This window comes from Colletotrichum orchidophilum (genome assembly GCF_001831195.1).
Source record: "Colletotrichum orchidophilum strain IMI 309357 chromosome Unknown Scaffold_53.1, whole genome shotgun sequence".
Lineage (NCBI taxonomy): Eukaryota > Fungi > Ascomycota > Sordariomycetes > Glomerellales > Glomerellaceae > Colletotrichum > Colletotrichum orchidophilum.
The window spans coordinates 92,021-114,811 of NW_019173009.1; the positions used below are offsets into that span (position 1 = coordinate 92,021).

The window sequence follows — 22,791 nt, forward strand, 5'->3', positions numbered from 1 at the left end:
TTGCAGGGTTGAGAGCTTCAGGTGGAAAGCTAAGCCGAATTGGGGGTCCAGAAACGCCTGTTTAAACCGGTTGGGTGGAGCGCGGCGGACAGGGCGGAGCGCGGGTGCGGCGAGGCGGCGCAGCCAGAAGCATCAGAAGCATCAGAAGCATCAGGAGCAGGCAGGTCGAGTTCGAGACGTGCTTCATGTTTCTCTGGCCTGCCACCACACCTCCTGCTGCTCTCACTCACTCTCTCAGTCACAATACACGCGTATGTCATGTCATGACTTGATGAGCTATCCGTACACACTCACTCACGCAGCACGCGGAGGCGAGTGATGACTAGCTCAAAGCAGCTCGGGGACCTCAGGATAAGGTAGGGGCCGACTGAGCCCCATCTTGAAACCCTGCCTGGGTACCTTACCTTATTCTTCTGGTATAGAGTACCTTACCGGATAGGTTGCCCTGGGACCCTGGCCTACCGACCTAGCGCCTGCCCTACCACGCCTACCAAGTCTGCGCAGATGTGTGCCAATCACTGGCCTCGCTCAATCAGGTGTTTCTCCAGACAATGCTCCTCTCACCTGGCACTTGCGGCTTGCCACAACGCCATCTTCGTGGACCGCCTACTACAGTACACTACTTCCCCGCCAGCGAGCACCTCATCCCACGTACCTGGCAAGTATTCATATCACGACAAGGAAAATGACGAGTCTCTTCGTACGCTACATTGTTTGGCAGGTTACTTAGTAAATGCAATTTGATGTTACCCCCCAATAAGGTATGCAAGGTAGATAGAGAGAGAGAGAGAGAGAGAGAGAGAGAGAGAGAGAGAGAGAGAGAGAGAGAGAGAGACCACCCGACAAAATAAGGATAGACGGCAGAAAGAACGAGTGAATTGAAACCTCATCGAACCTGAACGTCACTGCCATTCTGTGGCCTCGGCCAAACAAACTCCAGGGTCGTCGCTCTCATTCACTGCGACTTCCGTCCAAAGTCTAATGTGAAATAGGAGGGGTCCTGAAGCAGGTACCCCCACCTGAGCTGCGGCGGGCAGGTAGCTTCGTCCAACCTCAGTCCGGCCCGTTCCTTCCCTGACTGGCCCAATCTGAAAGTCCCGCAGTATGAGGTGCCGTCTCTGCTCTCTGCAGTCTGATGTGTGAGGTGTGAAGTGTATTCAAAGCGCGGCTCGCTGGATAATCTGCGCCGGGAGGGAACCCATCGGCGCCCTCACACAGACAGGCCGCAGAAGCACCTCACCTCGCCTCGCCTTACACGCCTCACACACTCATTCACGCGCCCAACGCCCGCGCCCGCGCCCACGTCTCGCACCCCAGAATTAACCTGCGAAGCATCCGGTGATCCACTCATACCGCTGTCGCCCTCCGCAGTACAAGTGCCCAAAAGTCTTGTCCAAAGCATCTCGCGTGGACCGTGGACCAACCCGACCGGCCACCCATCTCGTCAAATCTCCTTGGCTTCCCCATCCCGCTTTCCTGACTTGGAACCTTCCCGTTGCCCGCCGCATCTCCTCTTTCTTTCAAGCTCATCTCCCTCCTTGACCGCCCATCAGAATAAAAAGAAAAAGGGCTGACGAAGCGTGCCACGCTGTTCAACCGTTTGCCCCTCCTCGTCCTTTTCTCGGCCCTCTGCCGTCTCTTCCGTCCTCTCTGCGCTGTTCCTACACCAACTCACCTCACATATCCCACTGCGCTACCTTACAGATACTCCGTACCAAGTCTACCAACCTTGCTCTACACCTAACCGAACAACCGAGAGATAAACCATGTCTTTCTTCAAGAAACTCACCAAGGAGTTCGAGGAACTCAAGACCTCCTTCTCCGACGACAAGCCCGCCGAGAAGAAGGACGATCAGCACCAACAGTACCAGCAGCAACAGCACCAGCAGCAGCCTCAGACCGGTGAGTAAAGAATTTCCGCTTCAGTCTCTCACAGTTACACCACAACGAACGGAATGAGGGAAAAGAGAATAAAGTCTCCAGATTTATTCAACGGTCATAAATCATGTACTCATCCCTCCTACCTTGTCACTACGGCCCTGCCTATTTCATCGTCTTCGCTTGACCGAACCATCTTCTGCCTCTTTGACCTCTCGATATCATATAGATCCAACAAATCCGTCATCGTTGTCGTTGCGTTAAGGTTACTGACTCACGCTTCTATTTAACTAGGCGAACGCGGCTTCGGTGTTCCCCCCCAGCAGCAACAGTACGGCGGCTACGGTAGCGGCGCTCCTCCCTCCAACTATCCTTACCCCTCGCAGGCACAGCCTCAATCGGGCCCGGACCACGGTTACGGCGGCCAGCCCAGTTACGCCCAGACGCCGCCTCCGGCTCCCCAGTCTGCCGCGCCCCCCATGGCCGCTCCTTCCGTCTCGAGCGGCTGGTTGGTCCAGTGGGACACCAACAACAACCGCTGGTTCTACGTCGACCAGAGCACCGGCCGTTCCCAGTGGGAGCACCCGTCCCCTCCTACCGGCGGCCAGGGCGGCTCCTCCTACGCCCCGCCTCCCGTTCCCCCTCACCCCTCCTCCGACACTAGAGGCTTCGGCGACCAGGGTAACGGCTACGGCTCCCCCGCTCCCCAGTACGGCGGCGCTCCCGCTCCCTACGGCGGCAACCCCAGCTACGGCGGTTCTCCTGCCCCCTATGGCCAGCCTCAGTACGGCGGCGCCCCCGCTCCCTACGGTCAAGCTCCTTATGGCCAGGACCCGTACGCTCAGGGCGGCCAGAACCCGTACGGCACCAAGGATAAGGAGAAGAAGAGTGGCAGCAGCGGTATGCTCCTTGGAGCTGCCGGCGGTCTCGCTGTCGGTGCCGTTGGTGGCGCCTTGATTGCCAATGCACTCGGTAAGTCAACACCCCAAGGATGTTTTTGTAATATGACATCTGCTTTTCGTTCTTCCTTGAGGTCAAACCACTTACAATTACTGCACAGACGACTCGGATGACGAGCACAAGGCCGCGGCCGCCCCTGCACCTCAACCGCAGTACGGTGGCTACCAGCAGGATCCTTACGCAAACTCCTACAACGACCCCAATGCTCCTCCTGGTGTGCTCCCTGCCACTGACGCCGATGGCTCCTCCGTCTCTTCCAGCGATCGTGAAGATGTCCAGGAGGCCAGAGAGGAGTACGAGGAGGCTCTCGCCGCCGCTGCAGACTCGGATGCCAGCAGTAGCGACCACGAGCGTCTCGAGGAGGCCAGAGAAGAGTACGAGGAGACGTACGAAGAGGTTTACGAAGATTAGACGCGCATCTTAGCTGCTTCGGCATGGAGTGTGCGCGCGGTCAGAGTGTCAAACCGAACTGCGAGACTTGCTATGACGACTTGACGAAAAATGTGGTGGCACGGCATTGCGTGGCAGTTAGGATGGCCTCCAGAGGATATACACGGCTTGGTGGTTTTCGGGACAATCGTTCGTTACGTCATCTCATAGCTTGCGAGACCCATAGCCCCTGAAATTCAAACGCGAGACGCAGTGTTGGTCTCTGCGTAGTTCATTCATCCAGGAGTAATTTGAAATGTGTGAGACACTTGGTGGATGTCCCGTCAGTCAATAGAAGATCGTGACGATGTGGAGGGGAGGGGCCAAGGGCAAGTCGACATCGACTTCTTCTTGCCTCCTTGACGATGGCTGCTGAACAAGTCAAGAGACCGACTATGCAAATGATGAAGATCAATCCGTCACGCGACCCAACGCGAACATCGCGTCCCCCTTGGAGCCTCGGTCGAAAGATGATACCAGACTAGTAGACCAGGGCAAACCGAGATGATGGTTCGGGAGCCGATCGATAACGCAGGGAGGAATATGCCAGGCGTACCTTAATCCTGTTGGTTCCTGTTGGTTCCTGGGCTCATCCCGCACTAGGCAAAGAGATGGTAGACGAGATGTTTCAGTCATCCCTTGGATCGTCGGCCGATGGCGGCCTGCGAGACATAAGGTACTTGTACAATATCGACCACGGTACTCCCGGAGGATGGGTAGGAACCAATCGTGTTCTTCGAATTCGCGCTTCAGCGGCGGCGTCGGCTTCGTCGCCGAGCACTATTGCTTTTTGTGATTTTCTCTCTTGAACCCACAGTGCGTAAAGAAGTGGTGATGGTTGCTGCTGCTGCTGCTGCTGCTGCTCTTTCCCCGGATTCGCGAGACATGCATGTGTGGTGCTAACTCTGTTGAGGAAAGTCCTTCTCGCATTTGCATTTGCATTTCCATCTGAAGCTGCACAGTGTCTCTTCACTTTCCTTTTTTATTCTAAATCTTTCTGGGTAGCCATTCCGAAGGAGAGTAGGACTCGCTGGGTGTTGGGCAGAAGATCCTCGTAAAGAAGCTACTATACCAAGTGAGGCAAGGTCGAGTTGGGGGGGAGCATGGGAGGACGGAGGCTGTCGGTGGGTTGAGATGGAGGTGCAAAAAAGAAGAAACTACCTACAGTTGAGAGTTGAGAAAATGATGGAGAGAGTAGGGATCCTACTTATCATATCGCAAGCGCTTGCGTACGGGACTACTGAGGCTCACGAGGTTTAGAGAGAGCGTGATTTGAGTTGACGAGACATTTCGACTTACGCACCTCACTTACACACATCACTTACCCACTCACTCACCCCACTCAGTCGGTCATTGCCTTACGAATATCCGTAATCTCCAACCATACACACGCACACACGCACACACGCACACATTGATCCACATGCAGTGTGTGGGGTGCATCTCTGGCCGCTGGATTTGGCCGAAGCACCGGGTTTCTGTGTCGAATTTCTTTTACACCAAGCTCACCTGTGGGTGCAACGGGATTCGCTTGCTTCGCACAGCTGGCGAAGGGAACGGGCCCCAAGCCATTGCCGTTAAGGGTGAACCGGAGATGCTGGTAAGAGCAGTGAACCCAAGATGCCTGCGTCCCGAAGCACTTCGGGCGGTTATTCTGAAGCAGAAAGGGCTGACCGAGGAGGGCCTGATTAATACCGCCCATGGCGTGGTGATGTGGTCGTGGTCTTGGTATTGAGAAGCGTCTTGGTATTGAGAAGCCGAGGCCGGGCTGTATTTGTATGTATGTACACGTCTGCCACGGCGCCAAAGCCTTCCGGCCAATGGCGACTTTGCGGTTTGACTATCAGCCCACGGAGGAATTGAGAAATTGGCTCAGAACCACGAGGTTAGACTTCTTTCTGGCTTCAATTGACGGACAGTGCCGTAACAGGCGGACGAGCGGTCTGGCTGATGTGTGACTAGCCCGCTCTGTCAAATTGTCAGGCCAAGCGGCCGGCGGGTAAACATGGACCGAGAAAAAGTAAATCCACGGAACGAGAGGCTACGGCTCCGCTCCCATCGAACCTCACCTGCGCTGGTTCAAGATCTCTCTCTTACGTCTGCAGATCTGAATTTGGGTCACCGCCATTGGCCAAGACCTTCCCGACGAGGACCGCGAAATGGCTCCCGAGGCATGCCGAGCGCAGCGTACAGGCTCCGGGCGGAGGACGGGACGCAATGGACTTGAACGGATGAATGCTTTGTAGCATGCAGTGCAGTAGCGTTTGTCGGTCTAGAGACCAGGTGTGGAGAGAATGGGAGACTGCGACGAGTCTGGCGCCCGGCGGGATTGGGTGCGGTTGCGGACGATATCCATGTTCCCCCGGACGAGGCGACCAGGTAGTACGTCAGGCAGTCGGTGTCATGCCTCGTGGTTGTGGTCGGGCCCCGTGTCGTTCAACCGATGAGAGAAGGGGAGTACGGGGTGAAGCGTTGCTAGCCCAGTCGCACGACATGTTGGAACACCCAACGGTCAGGGAAGGACCCCGCAGAGCAACGTTGGCACGTCCGTTGTGGTGGGAGGAGCCCAGTTGCGGTTGGGGAGGCCGTCTCACGGCGCATGGGGACGCAAATGGCCGGGACGTATTGCCTATGGTGGTATCTGGGGACGAAGGTTCTTGTTCCCTTCTCTCAAGGCACTGGACAGTGGAAGGGCCGGAAATGGGGACCAACGGCGAGGCTGGTGGTGGATGGGTGCGACGGGTGACGGGTGATGGGTGAGTCGACGGGCAGAAAGGTCGATCGAGGTTGACGTGGCCGGAGATCACTACAGTAACCTGGTGTCAGTGAGTGGCGCTCCCGGCCCCACTTCTGAGCCACGGAATTGTCCAGCGACAGAGCAAGAGCCGGCGGGTTCCTGCCTTGCTAGGTCCTTCCCTCCACTGCGGAAGGTGCATTGGAGAACACAGCTTCTTGCTGCAGGTACTCCTACCTCATCAGCTCAACATGCAAGTACCTCTCGTTGCCAAAGGTACTTGCCGCAGGAGCAGGTTCAGCCGGAGCCTCTTGCTGATCTGGCCATCTACACCTCTCCACTTGAGCTTCTTCAAGGCCGATTTTCCTGGCCTGCTGACCAACATCCAGATATCTCTTGCTCCCCCGGGAAGGCCGAATCACTCCCCAGTTCGGATATCATCTTTCTCATTCTTCCTCGCCACATTTCCTCTTGACAGCCCGCAACTTCCCCGGCTCAACCTTCACGTCGAGTGTGGCATATCCAGCCGGGCCAGGCCCAGCGTGCAAGAAACCAAAGTCGAGGCCCATTCTTTCTCATCAACCTCTCATACACCATTCTTGGCAACTGCTCACCTTCAGCCGTTTTTGGCCTCCTTGGCACTGCATATTTCATTCGCGAGACTTCCTCATTTCGCACCTCATCTCTTACTTCCCCGCGATACCCTTTTCTTTCCTTGAGATACCCCGTAGCCCCCGTGAGTCCCGTTATCATGGACAGCTTCGACAAGCTCGCTATCAGCGAGCGGAAGATTATCGTCGGCATCGACTTCGGCACCACCTACTCCGGAGTAGCTTGGGCTGAGACCCAACGCTCCGATCGGCGCACCGCCATCACCACATGGCCCATCAGCAAGACGATCCACGAGGGCGAGTCCTCCGACAAGGTGCCTACTAAGCTCAGATACAGTGGGGACGAGGTTCAATGGGGCTTCTCTATCCCCATCAATGCACCCAAGACGAAGTCGTCGAGTGGTTCAAGCTGTGAGTGCCTGCTTCTGCCTGTCAAAGCTGTACGCTGAATGACCAAAAACAGTGACCTCGACCCTTCCCTCCAGAGCATGGGTCAGGCTGTCTCCGCAGAGGGCAGGGGAGGTCGCAATGTCGACAAGCTAGTGACGGACTATATTTTATCTCTCGGCGATCACCTGTTTTACACCCTCCGAGAGAAGCTGGGCGAGTAAGTCGTTAAAACGACCCTGTTGGAGTTCGTCGTTACGGTGCCCGTAATCTGGTCCGACCTTGCTAAGGAGAAGACGAAGTAAGCGTGCCAAAAGGCTTCAGGTTTGAGTAGCACTAATGCGCCGATTCACCTCGTCTCTGAGCCTGAAGCTGCCGCCATTTATGCTCTGCACGGCCTTGACCCCTATGGTCTCAAGATCGGCGACACCGTGGTAGTCGTTGACGCAGGTGGTGGTACTGTCGACCTGATCTCTTACACCATCACTGGGCTGAAGCCGATCCTGGAGGTCCAAGAGGCTGCTCCAGGATCTGGTGCCTTATGTGGCTCGACATTCCTCAACATGCGCTTCGCCAAGTTCTTGAGGGCGAAGCTTGGCAAGGAGGAGGGCTTTGACGACGATGTCATGGCTGAGGCCATGGAGCAGTTCGAGAAGAAGGTGGGTTGATGAGTCTCACAGGAGAGCTTACATCTGACTGACACCACGCAGGTCAAGCGTCAGTTCACCCTCGGCGCTTCCCCAGAGGAGACGTACACCATTCCCATTGGAGGCCTGAACAACAACAAAGAGCTTGGAATTAACCGAGGCCGCTTTGCTCTAAAGGCATCCGATTTATAGATAATTTTTGAGCCGGTTGTTTTGGAATGTATTAAGCTTGTTAAGGACTAGATTACGGCTAGTAACGTATTGATTCGCGCTGTCTTTTTAGTCGGCGGATTTGGTGTATCTAACTACCTGAAAGAGCGTCTACGGAATGCCATCGATAGAAACATTTAGATCATGTAACCACCCAATGCCTGGCAAGCTGTTGTGTAGGGAGCCGTTATGAAGGGTCTTGTATAGGTCTCCCCGGATCGTTTTACCCAAGTTAAGGTCCAGAACCGTAAGGCTTGGAAGTACTATGGTACCGAATGGCGTATGAGGTACGACGCCAAGATCTACGGCTATCTTGAGAATAAGCGATACTGGTGCGGTCTCGACGGATGCTATAAGGTTTATACCATAGAGTAGTTCATCTAACGTGGCGATACCGTCTCTGAGAACGAGCCTTTTTATACTTTTTTTATCTAGACCGGGCTGATTAGCTAGGGTCGAATTAAGAAGATTAAGATGGATATCTATGTAGATCGTTAGCCTTGTCTAGCTCTCGTGGCTCGGGATGACAATATTTCCATGCTTGTTCACGTGGAGGCTGACGTCAGCCACATCCCGGAGCACATGCTCGCTCGCCGGCAGGGCTCTGATGGACAGTGGTACTACGAGTTAAGTTGCAAGATTAAGGCCGTTTACCTGTCAGCTTCGACCACATACACGCTGCTTTACAACAGTGAGTTGTCCAGTCCATGTGTACCTTCATTCAAAGTCACCCGCTGACACCTTTTAGATCAACGATATAACACGGTGACTGCAGAGTATGTCTAAGCATAATCGGAAGGATGGAAAGGGTCGGTCAGAAGACTTTCTTAGAGTACGTGGATTTGTACATACGGCCGGTGTCCGGGTATGGAGCGGTTTAGCTGGCCGAAGCATCGTGTTATTGGCTTCCTTACCTGTTAACATGTAAGGTGGCGTTTGTATTCACTTAATCAACGATTGTTGGGTTGCTCAAGTCTAGTACAAACTCACTGCTGCAACGTTTTCACCTCTGTTCTCAATGGTTGGCTCGATTTGAATTCTACAAAATGGCCGATACCTCAGCTTCCCTTTACTTGCCCCCTAAGGTAATTGCCCCGTCTCCTGCCACAGATCACTGGCGTTGGCCTTGAAATATTTCTCGGGCGACTTTATGACAAAGCACAGGTCGAGACACCTGATCTGGTGTGCGTCGTCGCCTTCTTAGGACCCAACGCAACAAAAGACACCATGACCTATGTTCAAGAGCCCCGGCCACCAGTGGCTGAAGCATGGGCCGGCACGGCTTGTCCCTAACCCTCAGCGGGTATTGGATTGGGTACTGCCTGTCACCTCAGAGAGCTGACCCCATTCACACAGAGCTGGGATGTGAGAAATCATCCTGATGAAGAATGTTTTGAGCACTGTCGGTAAGATAACGGGCATTTTGTAAGCCCCGATTCACTTCAGAGCTTCAATTAGACGTAAGATATCTATGTAGCTTCGTGTAAGCTCGCAAACCATTCGATGAGATACCCTACAAACCATCCAACCAAGACAGCTCTTCAGCATTACCCCTTATTGCTCTTCAGCACCAGCACAACAGACAGGATGGCTCGTCACGCTCTGCCTCTATCTGTGATTGGCTCCCTGCTGAAGACCAATTACGCACAAAATAGTACCACACTTTCCATCCCGTACGAGATCACTTACAAACTCCCTTCTCATTTCGACCGAGACATCTTCTACACCTTCGCCAACGGCACCAAGACGGCGAACGAATCCGTCAATGCCCTCCTCGAGTCCGCGTCAACAGCCCCCATCATGTCGTGGCTGACCAGGTTGCTGCGTCCTTTCAAACGTTCACGGGAACTTCTTCAGGAAATCAAATTGTCAACATAAACTATTATTAATTTGTCGGCGAATCACTTGATCACACGCAGAAAGAGGCCTTTTCAGCCCCTATCGATGGATCATTTGACCTCCCCTGACAAATCATAGAGCATTCAATTAGACAATGAAAGAAATCGAAGACACAAAAACCATCATCAGTTGAGAGAATTCAGCCTGCAAGTAAGCTCAACACTAGTCGGGGCACGTGTTATTGGTCCCTTCCCAAGCGGGCAAGAGAGCTGCATGCCTCAGTTACACTGGCTGCATCGGCTTCTCTCAGATGGGATATAAGTCTTAAAACTAGCGTGATCCTTGCCTCCATGTCTTTGATCTCCCAAGTCTCCATAAGGTATCCCTCGCTAAGATGGAAGCGCTTGGGGTTGCGACCGGTATCGTCGGCATCGTCCCACTCTGCATACAGGTCATCGACAAACTCAAGGAGCATGCAAGCAAGGAGCAATTGGTGCATTCAGATTCATATATCAAGGATATGTGGGCTTCTTTGGATTTATTGAATATGGCCAATGCCATTGTGGATCAGGCCGACTCAGTTTTGCTCAGCCCACAGCTTGCGTTGTCCGACATTTCTCTCCATGTCAATGACTATAACCCGGAGCTGCGAGGAATAGAACGCCGCCTATCTGGCATTGGAAAGTCAGTTTCTAAGAGATCATTGAGCAAGGCAATTTCTCAAAATTTCGAACTGACACCACAGACCCGCATGCGCTTCTTTCACAACATCTCTGGCTTGCTGGAGGCCTTTGAGAAGTATGATTCACCACCATGGAACTTCACATTGGTCATGTATGCTGGTATAGGACTGGGTGTCTTTCTATAATGTAATTGATCAGGGAGCTTGATCGGAGTCACACGGAAGGACTGCAGTCTATAAACACGCTGGTCAATAGCGAGGATGTCCTGGAGATTAACAGAAAGCTGGAGATTCTTTCTAGCTCTAGCGGCCAGATTTAGTGGCACTGTCACTCGGCAGATGTTAAATTGGACGAGGTCAAGTCGGACATCGGCCCCCTCAAGGCAGAGCGGTTAGACCTCAAGCTCCATCTCCGGGAACTTGCATAATCGCGCTCTTCGGGAGCAGTAGTGGGTTGCAGGCCGATGATAGCGCGTCTACTGAGAGAAACGAGGACATGTATGAGTAACCATCGACTGCTGTCAAGCTTCAACTAACCTGAAAAACAACACATTGACATACCCTATGAGTCAATCAGGCAACGCCGGCTTGAGAGGAGGGACAGTATTGTGCTTTCTAAGTTGTCAGTATCTGTTTTTAATAACTCACACGAACCCAAATTTGAGAAGCTTTTTCGAGCAATGGATTTCATCGTTGACACTATCTAGGGCTACGTGCGAGTTTACAGTTTACGCTGCGCAGATATTTTGCTCTCAGAGGGTGGTTCGTGCCCAAACTCCGTGGTTTGGCTGGGGTTCACGGCTAGCGCGCCGAGACAACACGTCCAGAACAGCACCAAAGTCCATGGTCGTTTAAATAAGAGTCAAGAAAATGACAGAGGAGAGGGGCCGCATTGGGAATAGGTACATGCAGAGAACTCTATCGGGTATAGCCAGCAGGCTGTTGCCGAAAGTGAGATCTGCCTAGTGTACCTAGGATAAGATTGGGATAGTACTAACCAATCACAGAATTATATGATTTGGTAATGAAGCGAGCTCAAGAGACCTACATTCAACTTGGGCCGTGGCTAAGGAATTCAACCATTTACAAATACGTCACTTGCACCTCTAGGGACTGCCTTTCGGCCACCGCTCAGAATATCACAAATGCAGAGATACAACGGCTGGTTCTGGTAGAAAAGTGGCTTCATCATTCCCGGAACTACTAATCAGATGTCACTTAAGAACAAGCTGGTGCAGCGACATGATCGGTGACCGGGCCGTTCTAGAAGTGAATACGAGACAGTAAAGCTGAACTAGGATTCCTTGGGGCAGAACAGAAAACCGACTCCACTCGCTTTCTGCATCTCTTTCCCCCGCGTTTAAGAGTAGTAGGAGTAGGTGGTCAACTTGGTGATGGGAACCGCGATGGTACCAGTGTACTCGCAAGTGCCGGTAGCGCAAGCAGACGTATCGAAGGGGAGAGTCGTGGTGCCGGCTCTGTAAGAGAAAACGTAGTTGCTAACGGTGGAGGCATTGACGCTGATCGCTAGTTCATCGAGTCCTGTTAGTATACCGATGCCTTCGCATGAGGGGAGAACCTGGAGACTTATATGAAGTCTCAGAGGGAGCAAAGACTTACTCTTCTTCGACCAATCAATGGAGTACTTGGTCTGGTCGTTGTAGCATTCGTGCTCGGATGCGTCGGTAACGGTGCCAGCGCAGTTGAGCGTGGAACCGCTCCACGAACCAAGGACCTTGCCCGCCGTCGAGCTCAGAGTAAAGGTCACATATCCCTTGTCGCTCTTGAGGTCGACGAAGTTGATGTAGCCGTAGTCGCTGGGAGAAACGGTCTTCGTGACAGTGGTGGAGCGAGCATCCACAGGCGAGGCGGAGGCAGAGCTCAGCATGCCAAGAATGGCAGCAGCATTGACCATGGAGAAACGCATCTTGAAAGGCGAACGATTGGAATAGTGCCGTGAATAGGTACAGAAGCAAGAGAGCGGTAGAGATGATGATGCTGGATAAGCCCGTTAAGGATGGCCAATCGGCTCCTTATATCCCATTACTGCTCGGTAGACCATGCATCGCATGATCGGTTTAGGTCATGCTTGCAAACGGAGAACTCCATATTTTGAGCGTAAATACCACTATAATATCCTGGTCACCTCGTGATGTGCCACCAACACACCAGTCTTTAACTGAATTTGTACATTTGGCCCGTTGGGTCCACAAACACAAGGCCAGAAAAAGGGGGGAACGGCTGATAACATCCGAGCATTAAATTGCATGGGCCACTTTTAAAATCCACACTCCGGGGCTAATTGGTCCCGACCTTGCATCAGCTGCTTAGTAACTGATCGTACCCTACGTTGCCGCGCGGTAGATCCGAGCCGAGGGGCTCGGTAGAAGATCGTCCTGTGCCTATTCTGACTCGGTACCAACATATGCACCTTGACTTGCCCCTTCAGCTGCCAACCTAGGCAGGTCATCAGACCCGGTCTATATAAATCGACACGTACACCCAGCGGCTAACCAAGCCGAGATAACGAACCTAAACTGCCATGGGACGGCATAACTTCTCTTTTCTTAATTCTCGGGCGAGTTTCGTGATTAGGCAGGAGGCTGTGCTTTGGCATGCTTTGCAAGCGGTGCAACTCTGCTTACATAATTCTTTTGTTGAAAATTTGGCGAGATAGGTGCCACCCAACTGTGGACAGTTAGTGCCAACATATAAACCACTATAGACATTCGTACTATAAAGGTGCAGACACTTTATAAAATAGTATTAATAAAGTAAGATTTCTACTATATATAAAAGCGTACCCTAATAATTAGTAGCATAACTAAAAAATCGACTAAGAAAAGTACTAGGGTGAAAATCCTACTAGCCGACCTTATTAAGGTAATTCCTACTATATACTAAATAATTTTGTAAATTTTTAATCTTTATAAATGACCGCCGACCTTAAGGCGCGCTAACTACTCCGCTATTATACAGCAAATCCAAGCTACCCGTTTATAACGAGAATCAGCGACGACGACCGCTAATAAGTAGCTTACGTACTTCGATAAGCCAACCAATCCAGCAACTACAAATCCGGCGAGATCGAGTTGGACTACCCGATTAACTAGGCCGAATCTTTTTAATTAATTTAGACAGCCATTAAAGCTGTCTATAAGGTTTCTATTATCATCGACGAGCCTCTCACACCGGGAGCGTAGCCAACGACGTCAACTAACATCCGCCCAAGCACACCAGAGCCTACCGCACCTACCACACCTATCCGACAATAGGCAACCCCTATGGCACCTTCGGCCCCAATAGCCACACGGACTACTCTTAGCGATTACGATACGTTAGTTCACTTTGATTTAAAAGGCATCACTGCTTCCTTCAGTAACTACACCCTTAACCCCCTACCTAACTTTGATAACGAAGAGTCAATCGAAATCGGCAGAATATTAGGTAGCTAAGACGGCGATTAACCACCCCTGGTGGCAGGTCTTACCCCTGAAATCCTAACCCAGATTACTATTACAGTTGCCCTAGCTTTATAGGCCGGTAATAACAATAATCGACAGAATAGTCCAACTAATAGTAACCGTAAGTCAATAATCCTTAAGCCTAAGGAAGTTGGATATTTTGACCTAACAGCACGCGACCCCTCTAAATATGGTATCGCTATGGGAATAAAATTCATTACTTATACCGACGTCCACATTTTCTATAACCGTCTTAAACATCTGGTGATAACCAGAGGCGACGTAGCCGTCAGAGACATTTGGTCCGCTTGTCTACTAAGTACTGCATTTACTTAGCATACGATAGAACTCACCTCCTTAGAACGGATAGCACTTGCGAGCTATAAAATAAAAATCATCACCGATACACTACAAAAACGATTTAAACAAAACTTATTTAAGGCACTAATAGCATTATATAACCGAAAACTCACTCTGCGTTATTTAAGTAAAGGATTTACTATACGACCATTCGTTTAGACTATAATACGTAATACACGAAATGCTAAGATTGACGACCTATTTACACAACTCAGAATCATCTTCGAAGCCCTTAACGGCGAGATCTAAGCTTAAGTTAAAAAACTAACTACTAATACTACACTGGCCCAATTCCTTAACCGCCTAGATAATTGTGAGAGCATTCTTATTCGCATGGCTAAAGATAGATACCTATTACGAAATAATAACAACTAAAGACAATAACCCCAGTTAGTCACCGTATACCATGCCGACACAGTTCTACAGCCCAGACCGGCTTTTCATAGACGCGGAGGACAAGGAGGAAATCCATACCCAAGTCGACGACCAGAGTTCAACACCTACTAAACGAACCGATGGTCAAGGTATAACAGAAACGACCGTAGGACCCAGAACATATCCGACAACAACCAGGTCAACAGTTAGACAAACAACAACCAATAACAGGGCTCCCAGCAACAACAACAACAGCCATATCGGCCACCCCAATTACGCATATCGTTAGCACCTTAATAATAATCTAGAGGATATAACAATTACAACAGCAACAATAACGCTAATCCCTCCAAGGCCTTCAGTTAACGTAACAACTACCGCCAAAACAACAACCAAGGATACCAACGACCCAACTACGGTCAACCTCGCCGACCATATGCACAGGCGTATATGTCCGAAGAACAAAAAGACGGTGAACAGCCCCAAGATAACGACCAAGGCGAACAACCACATTATAACGATCAGCAAAACGATAATATAAACCACAATCACGATATTACGACCCAACACGCATTGCCAAACCAAGGCCCTGCCCCACAAGACCTACGGCGGCTATTATACTATATATATAACAATAAGAACTTAAACGGCCTCCTTTAAAACAAAAAAATTATAAATAAGTTATATAATTACGATTATATAATAAAATAAAAAACGGACGCTTATAAATAAATAAAACGGACGATTATAAAAATATAAAATAAATAACCGTTTAATAAACAATCGGATAATAATAAATAAAATATTATAAAAAATATATTTATAATTAAAATTTATATATAAAATAGCCCGAGCTAGGCTTAAAGATAGATTTTTATAGTTTTTTTAATAATTAATTTTTATATTAAATTTAATAATCGTTTTTAATTATTTTTATTAAAAATTTATTTAATAAAATTATAATTAATTACTAAAGCCTTATTTATCTTACGATTTATAAATAATAATTTTATTAAAATTATTTTTATAACGATTATTATTTATAAGTATCGTAGCCTTAATTTTTATTAATATAAACTTTATTATAATTAATTAACCGTAATATTTTAATTACTTTTATTTAATAAGTCGATTTTATAAAAACTTATTAAATAATACGAACGATATTTATTTAATTTTTTTTTAATAAAAATAAATAGTTTTAAATTTTAAATACCGAACTTTTTTAAGTTAAAAAAGATTCGGAAATGCTTAATATTAAATTTAATTCCGATAAAGACGTAGTTTTTAATTAAATAATATATACCTAAATATATAAGGCCGTTAAAAAAAGCATTAAATATAATAAAGAATTAAATAAACTTTTTAATATTAATACCGTTTAATTAACAAAAACTTAAATTAAAAACGACCGTAATATTATTAAAATATAAAAAATATTTAACATTACGTTTAAAAAACTTAAAAATAAACGTTAAAAAGTTTTAAATTTCGCTAATTAAATAAATACGTTTTAAAATACTATTAATATCGTTATTACTTTTTTTAATAAAAGATAATAAAAATTTAAATTTAATATACTTATTATTTTTAATAGGACTTTTAGAATTTTAAAAAGATTTTTAATTTAAATTAAAAACTTTTAAAATTTTTATTAAAAAGATTTTAATAACGAAATTAAAAAGGTTATATACGCCGTTAACTTTTTTAAAAAATAAGTTTTTAAATAATTTAAACCTTTTTAAAAAAAGTATTTTAAAAAAAAAGTTTTTAATAAATATTTTATTAAAATACGAAATATTTATTATAATTTTAATAAGTTTAAAAAAGTTTTTAAATCGTTTTTTTAAAATTTAAATAAAAAACGATGAACCGAGCGCGATATATTATAATTTTAATAAATTAAATTAATAAAAAACTATTTAATTAAATTTAAACGTTTTAATATTTAATTTAATTTTATTAACGATATTAAGATTTTTATATTTTATTAAGGATTAAAAAATAAAGTTAAAAACGAACTTATTAAAATCAACAAACTAAACGATTTCTTTTAATATACTAAACTCGTAATTAAAATTAATAACCGCTTTTATAAAAAAAAAAAAGAAAAAGAAAATAATAATAGGAACCTAACTTAAGACGTAAATATTAATAATAACTTTAATATAACTTTAATTAAAAATATTATTATAATAAAAATAATAACCCTTAATAAACTATTATTTATAAATAATATAGCGGATTTATAAACTTTAATATAATAAAACGAAATTAATCTTATTAAAAAAAAGAATTTAAATATTATAATTACGATAAGCTAAAATATATAGCTAAAAATTATAAATAGCCTAAATAAATTTAATAACGACCTATCCTTAAAAAATAAATTAATATTACCTTTAAAAAAATACTTTATAAATTACTCTCCTAAATTATATATTACAACGATAACTACCTTATTTATTAAAATAATAAAAAATAATTAAGATAGTATTTTAAAAAACCCTTTAATAAAACCTTTATTATAATAAATAAATAAAAAGTAATTTAATATTTTAAGACTATTAAAAATTATAATAAAAAATATATTTAAATATTATTAATAATATACGAAGTAATTAAAATATAACTTATTAATTTTCTTAAATAAGCGTAAATTTTTATAATAATAAAAGGTAAATTAAAAAAAAGGATAATAATTAAAAATAAAAACGACCTATTTTAATTAAAAAATAAGATCTTAACTTATAAAATAGGGATTTTAAATAAATCTATTTATATAATATAACGAATATTTAATAAAATAATTTAATATTATAAATAGCGCTTTTTAATAATAAAAAATTATAATAAAGATTATATTCGTATTTTAATTAATTATTATAAAACCGGCCGATTATTAAAAAAAAAGTAATTAAATATAAAAATAATACTCGCCCTATTTTAATAACGACTTTAAAAACGATTAAAAATTAAAATAAAAAAAAACCTTTTTTAATTAAAATACGAAATCGATAAAAAAATAAATATTATATATTTAATATACGGACCCTAAATATTAAAAAAACGTTATTATTAATATATTAAAAAATTAAATAAGGCTTATTATACGATAAACACTTATATTTTTTAATATTTAATTATAAAAATAGTCCTTATTATTTTATAATAGCGATTATATAAATAATTTAAAGTAATAATAAAGGATAATATATTCTGTTTAAAATAAAACTTTTTTATATTTAAAAAAAATATTAAGTTAAATAATTTAAATAAAAAAACTATCGACGATATATTTACGGAATTTAATATTAAAAGACTAAATTACGACCTTTTTTTAAATAATATTAATATATCGGATTACGAATAATTAATAAGTTAATAATCGTTTTATAATTTAGACAAACCTTGCGACGTCGTTTAATAACGTATTTAATTAAAAATTAATTATAAAATATTATTTAATATTAACGATTTTACTATTAAAAAGGAAGCCGATTTAAATAAGTAATTAAAATAATAAAAATCTATAAGCTTTTAAAAAACACTAAATTAGCTTATTAAAGACCTAAAAAACTACCTATATAATTAATATATTTTAAATATATAATCTAATATCAAAATATTTAAAAATTATAAATTATTTTTTAAAAAGAAAGAACTTATTAATAAGGAAATAAACGATATTTATAATATTATTAACGTACTATATTTACTTATTAAAAAATAAAAACGTCTTAATTTAATAATTAATTACGAACGGCTTATAAAAAAAGAATAAATACTAGCCTTTAAAATATTAAAAAACTAAATATATTAATTATAAAAAAACGATAAAAAGTAATTAAAATAGATAAGTTCTTATATTTTATAATATTCCCTGATAAAAAATATTTATAATTTAAATTTTAAATAAATAAATATAATATAAACGCTATTATTAATAGTAGCGCTTAAAAAATCTTTATTTTATTAAAAACGGTAAATAAATATAAATTATTATAAATATAAAAAACGAACCTATATACTTTATGAATAATAAAAAAAATAAGTTAATTATAATAATAAATATATTAATTAAGAGATTATATATCTTACGATATATATTAATAATTAATTAAAATAATTAAAATATAATATTATAAAAATCGGAAATACCGACGTTATTTTAAAAATCTCGTAATTACGAAAATATAATCTATAAATAAATTAAAAAACCGGTTAATTTTATTAAATAAATTTAATTATTAAACAACTTAAAGAAAAGGGTTTAAATAAGTTTTATATAATACTTAATAAATAAAAATAAACTAAATATATCGCCTTTATTAAAATAATAAAACTTATTAAGATATTTATATTTAGTACGGACGATCGAGGATCGAACTTATTTTAAACTATATTTAAGGAATACCGGATTTATATAAAACTATTCGTTTTAAAAAAAGAAATAAGATTACTAAAATATAATAGTTAAAATATAAAAATCGAATTAAAAAAAAATATAATTTAAGTTTTATTTATTATACTTTATAAATTAACTTAAACGTAACGAATTTAACGAGTATATTAATAATAAATTTAAAAAGGGTTATATTAAATTATTATTTTCTTTAATAAAAGCACTAATCTTTTTCGTATTTAAAAAAAATAAAAAAAAGCTTAAACTTATAATCGATTATAAAAGATTTAATAAAATTATTAAAAAAAATTATTATTTATTACCCTTTATTATAAAACTTAAGGAAATATTATATAAAACTTAATAATTTATTATAATAAATTTTAAAAAAGTATTTAATTAAATTAAAATTAAAAAAAAAACGAATAAAAAACGGTATTCCGAACCTATAAAAAACTTTATAAATACTTAATTATACTTTTCGGATTTATTAACGTACTTATTATATTTTAAATAGTAATTAATTACGTATTTAAAAAATATATCGATATTTTTATAATTATTTATTTTAATAATATCTTTATTTTCTTTTTTAATTTTAAAATATATAAAAAATACGTTTATATAATATTTTAAAAATTTTAAAACGTAAAGCTCTTTATTAAGCTTAATAAATACGAATTTTATATATAAAAAATAGATTTCTTTAGTTATATAATTATATTAAAATAAATCTATATATAAGTATTTAAAATAATAGTAATTAAAAACTAACCTATATTTATTAGCGTTAAAAATATATAATTATTTTTAAAATTTATTAACTTTTACTAACGATTCTTTAAAAACTACGCTAATATTATTAAACTTTTTAATAACTTAATAAAAAAAGATATAACTTTTATTTAAGATAAAAAATATAAAAAAGCTTTTAATAAAGTTAAAGATTTAATTACTTTAGAACTAATAATTATAATTCTAAACCTAAAAAAACCGTTCGAAATTAAAATTAACGCCTCGGATTTCGCTATAAAAACTATTTTAAAATAATAAAATTAATAAAAAATACTTTACTTTTATATATTTTATTTTAAAATGTTTTATAAAGTAAAACTAAATTAATAAATTTATAATAAAAAATTAATAATTATAATTAAAACCTTCGAAAAATAAAGATTATAACTTTTAAAAACTAAATATAAAATTATTATTTATATAAATTATAAAAACTTTACGAACTTTATAATAAATAAGAATTTAAATAAATAATAAATTAAATAAAATAAATTCTTATTAAAATTTAATTTTCGAATTATTTATTAAAAAAGTTTAGAGAATAGTAAAGTAGATATTTTTAATAAACGACCTAATTATAAAATTATAATCCCTAAAAAAATATAAATAATCTTTAAATACGACGATAACAGTAATCTTATACTTACTATAAAACTCCTTATAATAACTAAAAAAGTTAATATTAGCCTATTTAAAAAAATAACTTTTAAATTTATTATAAAAGTTTATAATACTTAAGCATACGATTATTAAAATATTATAAAAATATAAAAACGGATTTATTAATATTATAATAAAACCGCTATAAAAATAAAAGTCGCTAAAGTTATTAAAGACTATAATATTTATAAAAAAAATAAAAATAGCCCTTATAAGCTTTATAAAAAGCTATAATTATTATTAGTACCCCTAAAGGTATAGTACTTAATCTCTTAGGATTTTATTATTAAATTATTAAAATCTAAAAAACTATTAACGAATATATAATACGATAATATTTTAATTATTATCGACCGATTTACTAAATTTATCTATTTTATATTATATAAAAAAATAAGTAATACTAAAAAACTAATATATATTTTTTTTAAAATAATTATTATTAATTATAATTTACCTAAAGAAATAATTTCTGATAAAAATAAGCTATTTACTATTAAGTTTTAGAGATTTTTAATTTCATAACTTAATATAAATTATAAATTATTGACTTTTTTTTACCCATAAATCGATAAATAAATAAAAAAAATTAATTAAATTTTTAAGATATACCTCCGTTATTATATAAATTACGATTAAAATAATTAAGTAATATTATTATTAATAGCTTAGTTTATATATAATAGCGTAGTTAACGAAAATATAAAAAAATCCTTTTTTTATTTTAATTACGGATTTTAATTAATTATATATAAAAAAGTACGTAAAGGATTATAAGTTATAAAAACCGTAATAAACGTAAATAAACTTAAAAAAATCTAAAAAAAAGCCTTTTTAAACCTTAAGTTTATATAATAATATATAAAAAAATATATTAATAAATTAAAAATTAATAAATTAATTTTAAAAAAAAAGAGATAGCATATACCTTTTTCATTATAATATTAAAACGAAACGACTAAGTAATAAATTAAATTATAAAAAACTTAGACCTTTTGAAATTATTAAAAAAGTTTTATTAATTAATTTTAAATTAAAATTTTTAAATATAATACGATATTACCCGGTTTTTTATATTTTATTTTTAAAGCCGGTATTTAAAAGCTTATATATTAAAAAATTATTTTATTATCGAACTTAATAAATTAAAATATAAAATTAAATAAGTTATCGATTATTGAATTAAAAAAGGATATAAAAAGTACTTTATTAAATAAAAAAATTATAAATATAAAAATAATATATAAGAACTTATTACGAACTTTTAAAACTTTTAATAGCTTTTCGAAAAGTATTAAAATTAAATTTAAACTTAAAACTTTTAGTTATTATAGCGTCTTAATCGATAATATTAAAAATATTATTAACTTACGCCTCTTAAGTTATTAAAAAAATACTTTTAATATCCTTAAGAAATTCCTTTAATACGATATAACTTTTCTTAAATACTATTTACTTTTAAAAATAAAAACGTTTTAATTTAAATAACGACTTATTTAATTTAGCTTAAACTTTTTAATAAGCTTTAGCTTTTTTTTATAGTTTTATAATTCTCTTTCGAAACCGCGACTTTTTTATTTATTTTTTATAATTAAAATAATTAGATTTTATTATTAAACGATTTATTATATTTATTAATCGGGACCTATAAAAAATAATCTTTAAAAAACTTATAAATATAAATAATATTAATAAAAATATCGTATAAAATACCTAAATAATAATATATTTCGTAAATATTAAAATTAAAAAGAATTAAATAATAAATACTTTAAAAACGATAATTTAAATACGGTATTATTTTTATATTTTTATTAAAAAAACGAATAATATATAATAAATAGCAACGAGATATAGTTATTTACGATTTCGATTTTTTAATTTAATTTAATATAATATTAATATATTTTAATAAAAATACTTAACGATTTTTTAATTTAAAAACGAATAACTTATTTATAAACTTAAAGACTAGACTTTTAAAAAGAAAAGTTAATATTATAATTTAATACGTATTATTAAACTAAGGCCTTGCCTTATAAAACTTATAACGGCTATTATATTATATATATAATAATAAAAACTTAAACGGCCTGTTATACGCTTTTGTACGGTGAGAATAAAATAATATATTAATACCTCTTTTTAAAATTTTCTTTTAGATTTCCTAACGAAATCTCTCAAATATATTATAAAAGTTCTAAAGGAAACCTTTAAAAAATCTTAAGGATTTCCTTATAATTTCTTTTAAAAAAAATAAAGGAAATCTTAGGGATTTCCCTACGATTTCTTTTAAAAAAATCTTAGGGAAATCTTAAGGAAATCTTAGGCTTTTTTAAACGCTTCTTCTAAAGG

The 22,791-nt window shown here is 39.0% G+C and overlaps 6 protein-coding genes across 6 annotated transcripts; 5 read left to right on the forward strand and 1 right to left on the reverse strand.

The window, feature by feature from the left end:
* Positions 1–1,766: 1,766 nt before the first annotated feature.
* On the forward strand, positions 1,767–3,249 carry CORC01_06859 (uncharacterized protein; the record flags this gene model as incomplete). Its single annotated transcript, XM_022618498.1, has 3 exons — positions 1,767–1,902; positions 2,173–2,850; positions 2,939–3,249. 3 exons carry the CDS (start codon positions 1,767–1,769, stop codon positions 3,247–3,249), a joined length of 1,125 nt encoding a protein of 374 aa, XP_022474977.1.
* Positions 3,250–6,752: 3,503 nt separating this feature from the next.
* Positions 6,753–7,838, forward strand: CORC01_06860 (uncharacterized protein; the record flags this gene model as incomplete). The annotated part of the gene is made up of 4 exons (XM_022618499.1): positions 6,753–7,006; positions 7,076–7,219; positions 7,334–7,658; positions 7,710–7,838. 4 exons carry the CDS (start codon positions 6,753–6,755, stop codon positions 7,836–7,838), a joined length of 852 nt encoding a protein of 283 aa, XP_022474978.1.
* Positions 7,839–8,393: 555 nt separating this feature from the next.
* Positions 8,394–8,642, forward strand: CORC01_06861 (uncharacterized protein; the record flags this gene model as incomplete). The annotated part of the gene is made up of 2 exons (XM_022618500.1): positions 8,394–8,547; positions 8,605–8,642. 2 exons carry the CDS (start codon positions 8,394–8,396, stop codon positions 8,640–8,642), a joined length of 192 nt encoding a protein of 63 aa, XP_022474979.1.
* Positions 8,643–11,737: 3,095 nt separating this feature from the next.
* On the reverse strand, positions 11,738–12,304 carry CORC01_06862 (uncharacterized protein; the record flags this gene model as incomplete). Its single annotated transcript, XM_022618501.1, has 2 exons — positions 11,738–11,904; positions 11,998–12,304. 2 exons carry the CDS (start codon positions 12,302–12,304, stop codon positions 11,738–11,740), a joined length of 474 nt encoding a protein of 157 aa, XP_022474980.1.
* Positions 12,305–19,189: 6,885 nt separating this feature from the next.
* Positions 19,190–19,345, forward strand: CORC01_06863 (uncharacterized protein; the record flags this gene model as incomplete). Its single annotated transcript, XM_022618502.1, has 1 exon — positions 19,190–19,345. A coding segment is annotated over one exon (156 nt), but the record flags the coding sequence as incomplete, so codon positions are not given.
* Positions 19,346–21,397: 2,052 nt separating this feature from the next.
* On the forward strand, positions 21,398–21,577 carry CORC01_06864 (uncharacterized protein; the record flags this gene model as incomplete). Its single annotated transcript, XM_022618503.1, has 1 exon — positions 21,398–21,577. A coding segment is annotated over one exon (180 nt), but the record flags the coding sequence as incomplete, so codon positions are not given.
* Between the last annotated feature and the right edge of the window lie 1,214 nt (positions 21,578–22,791).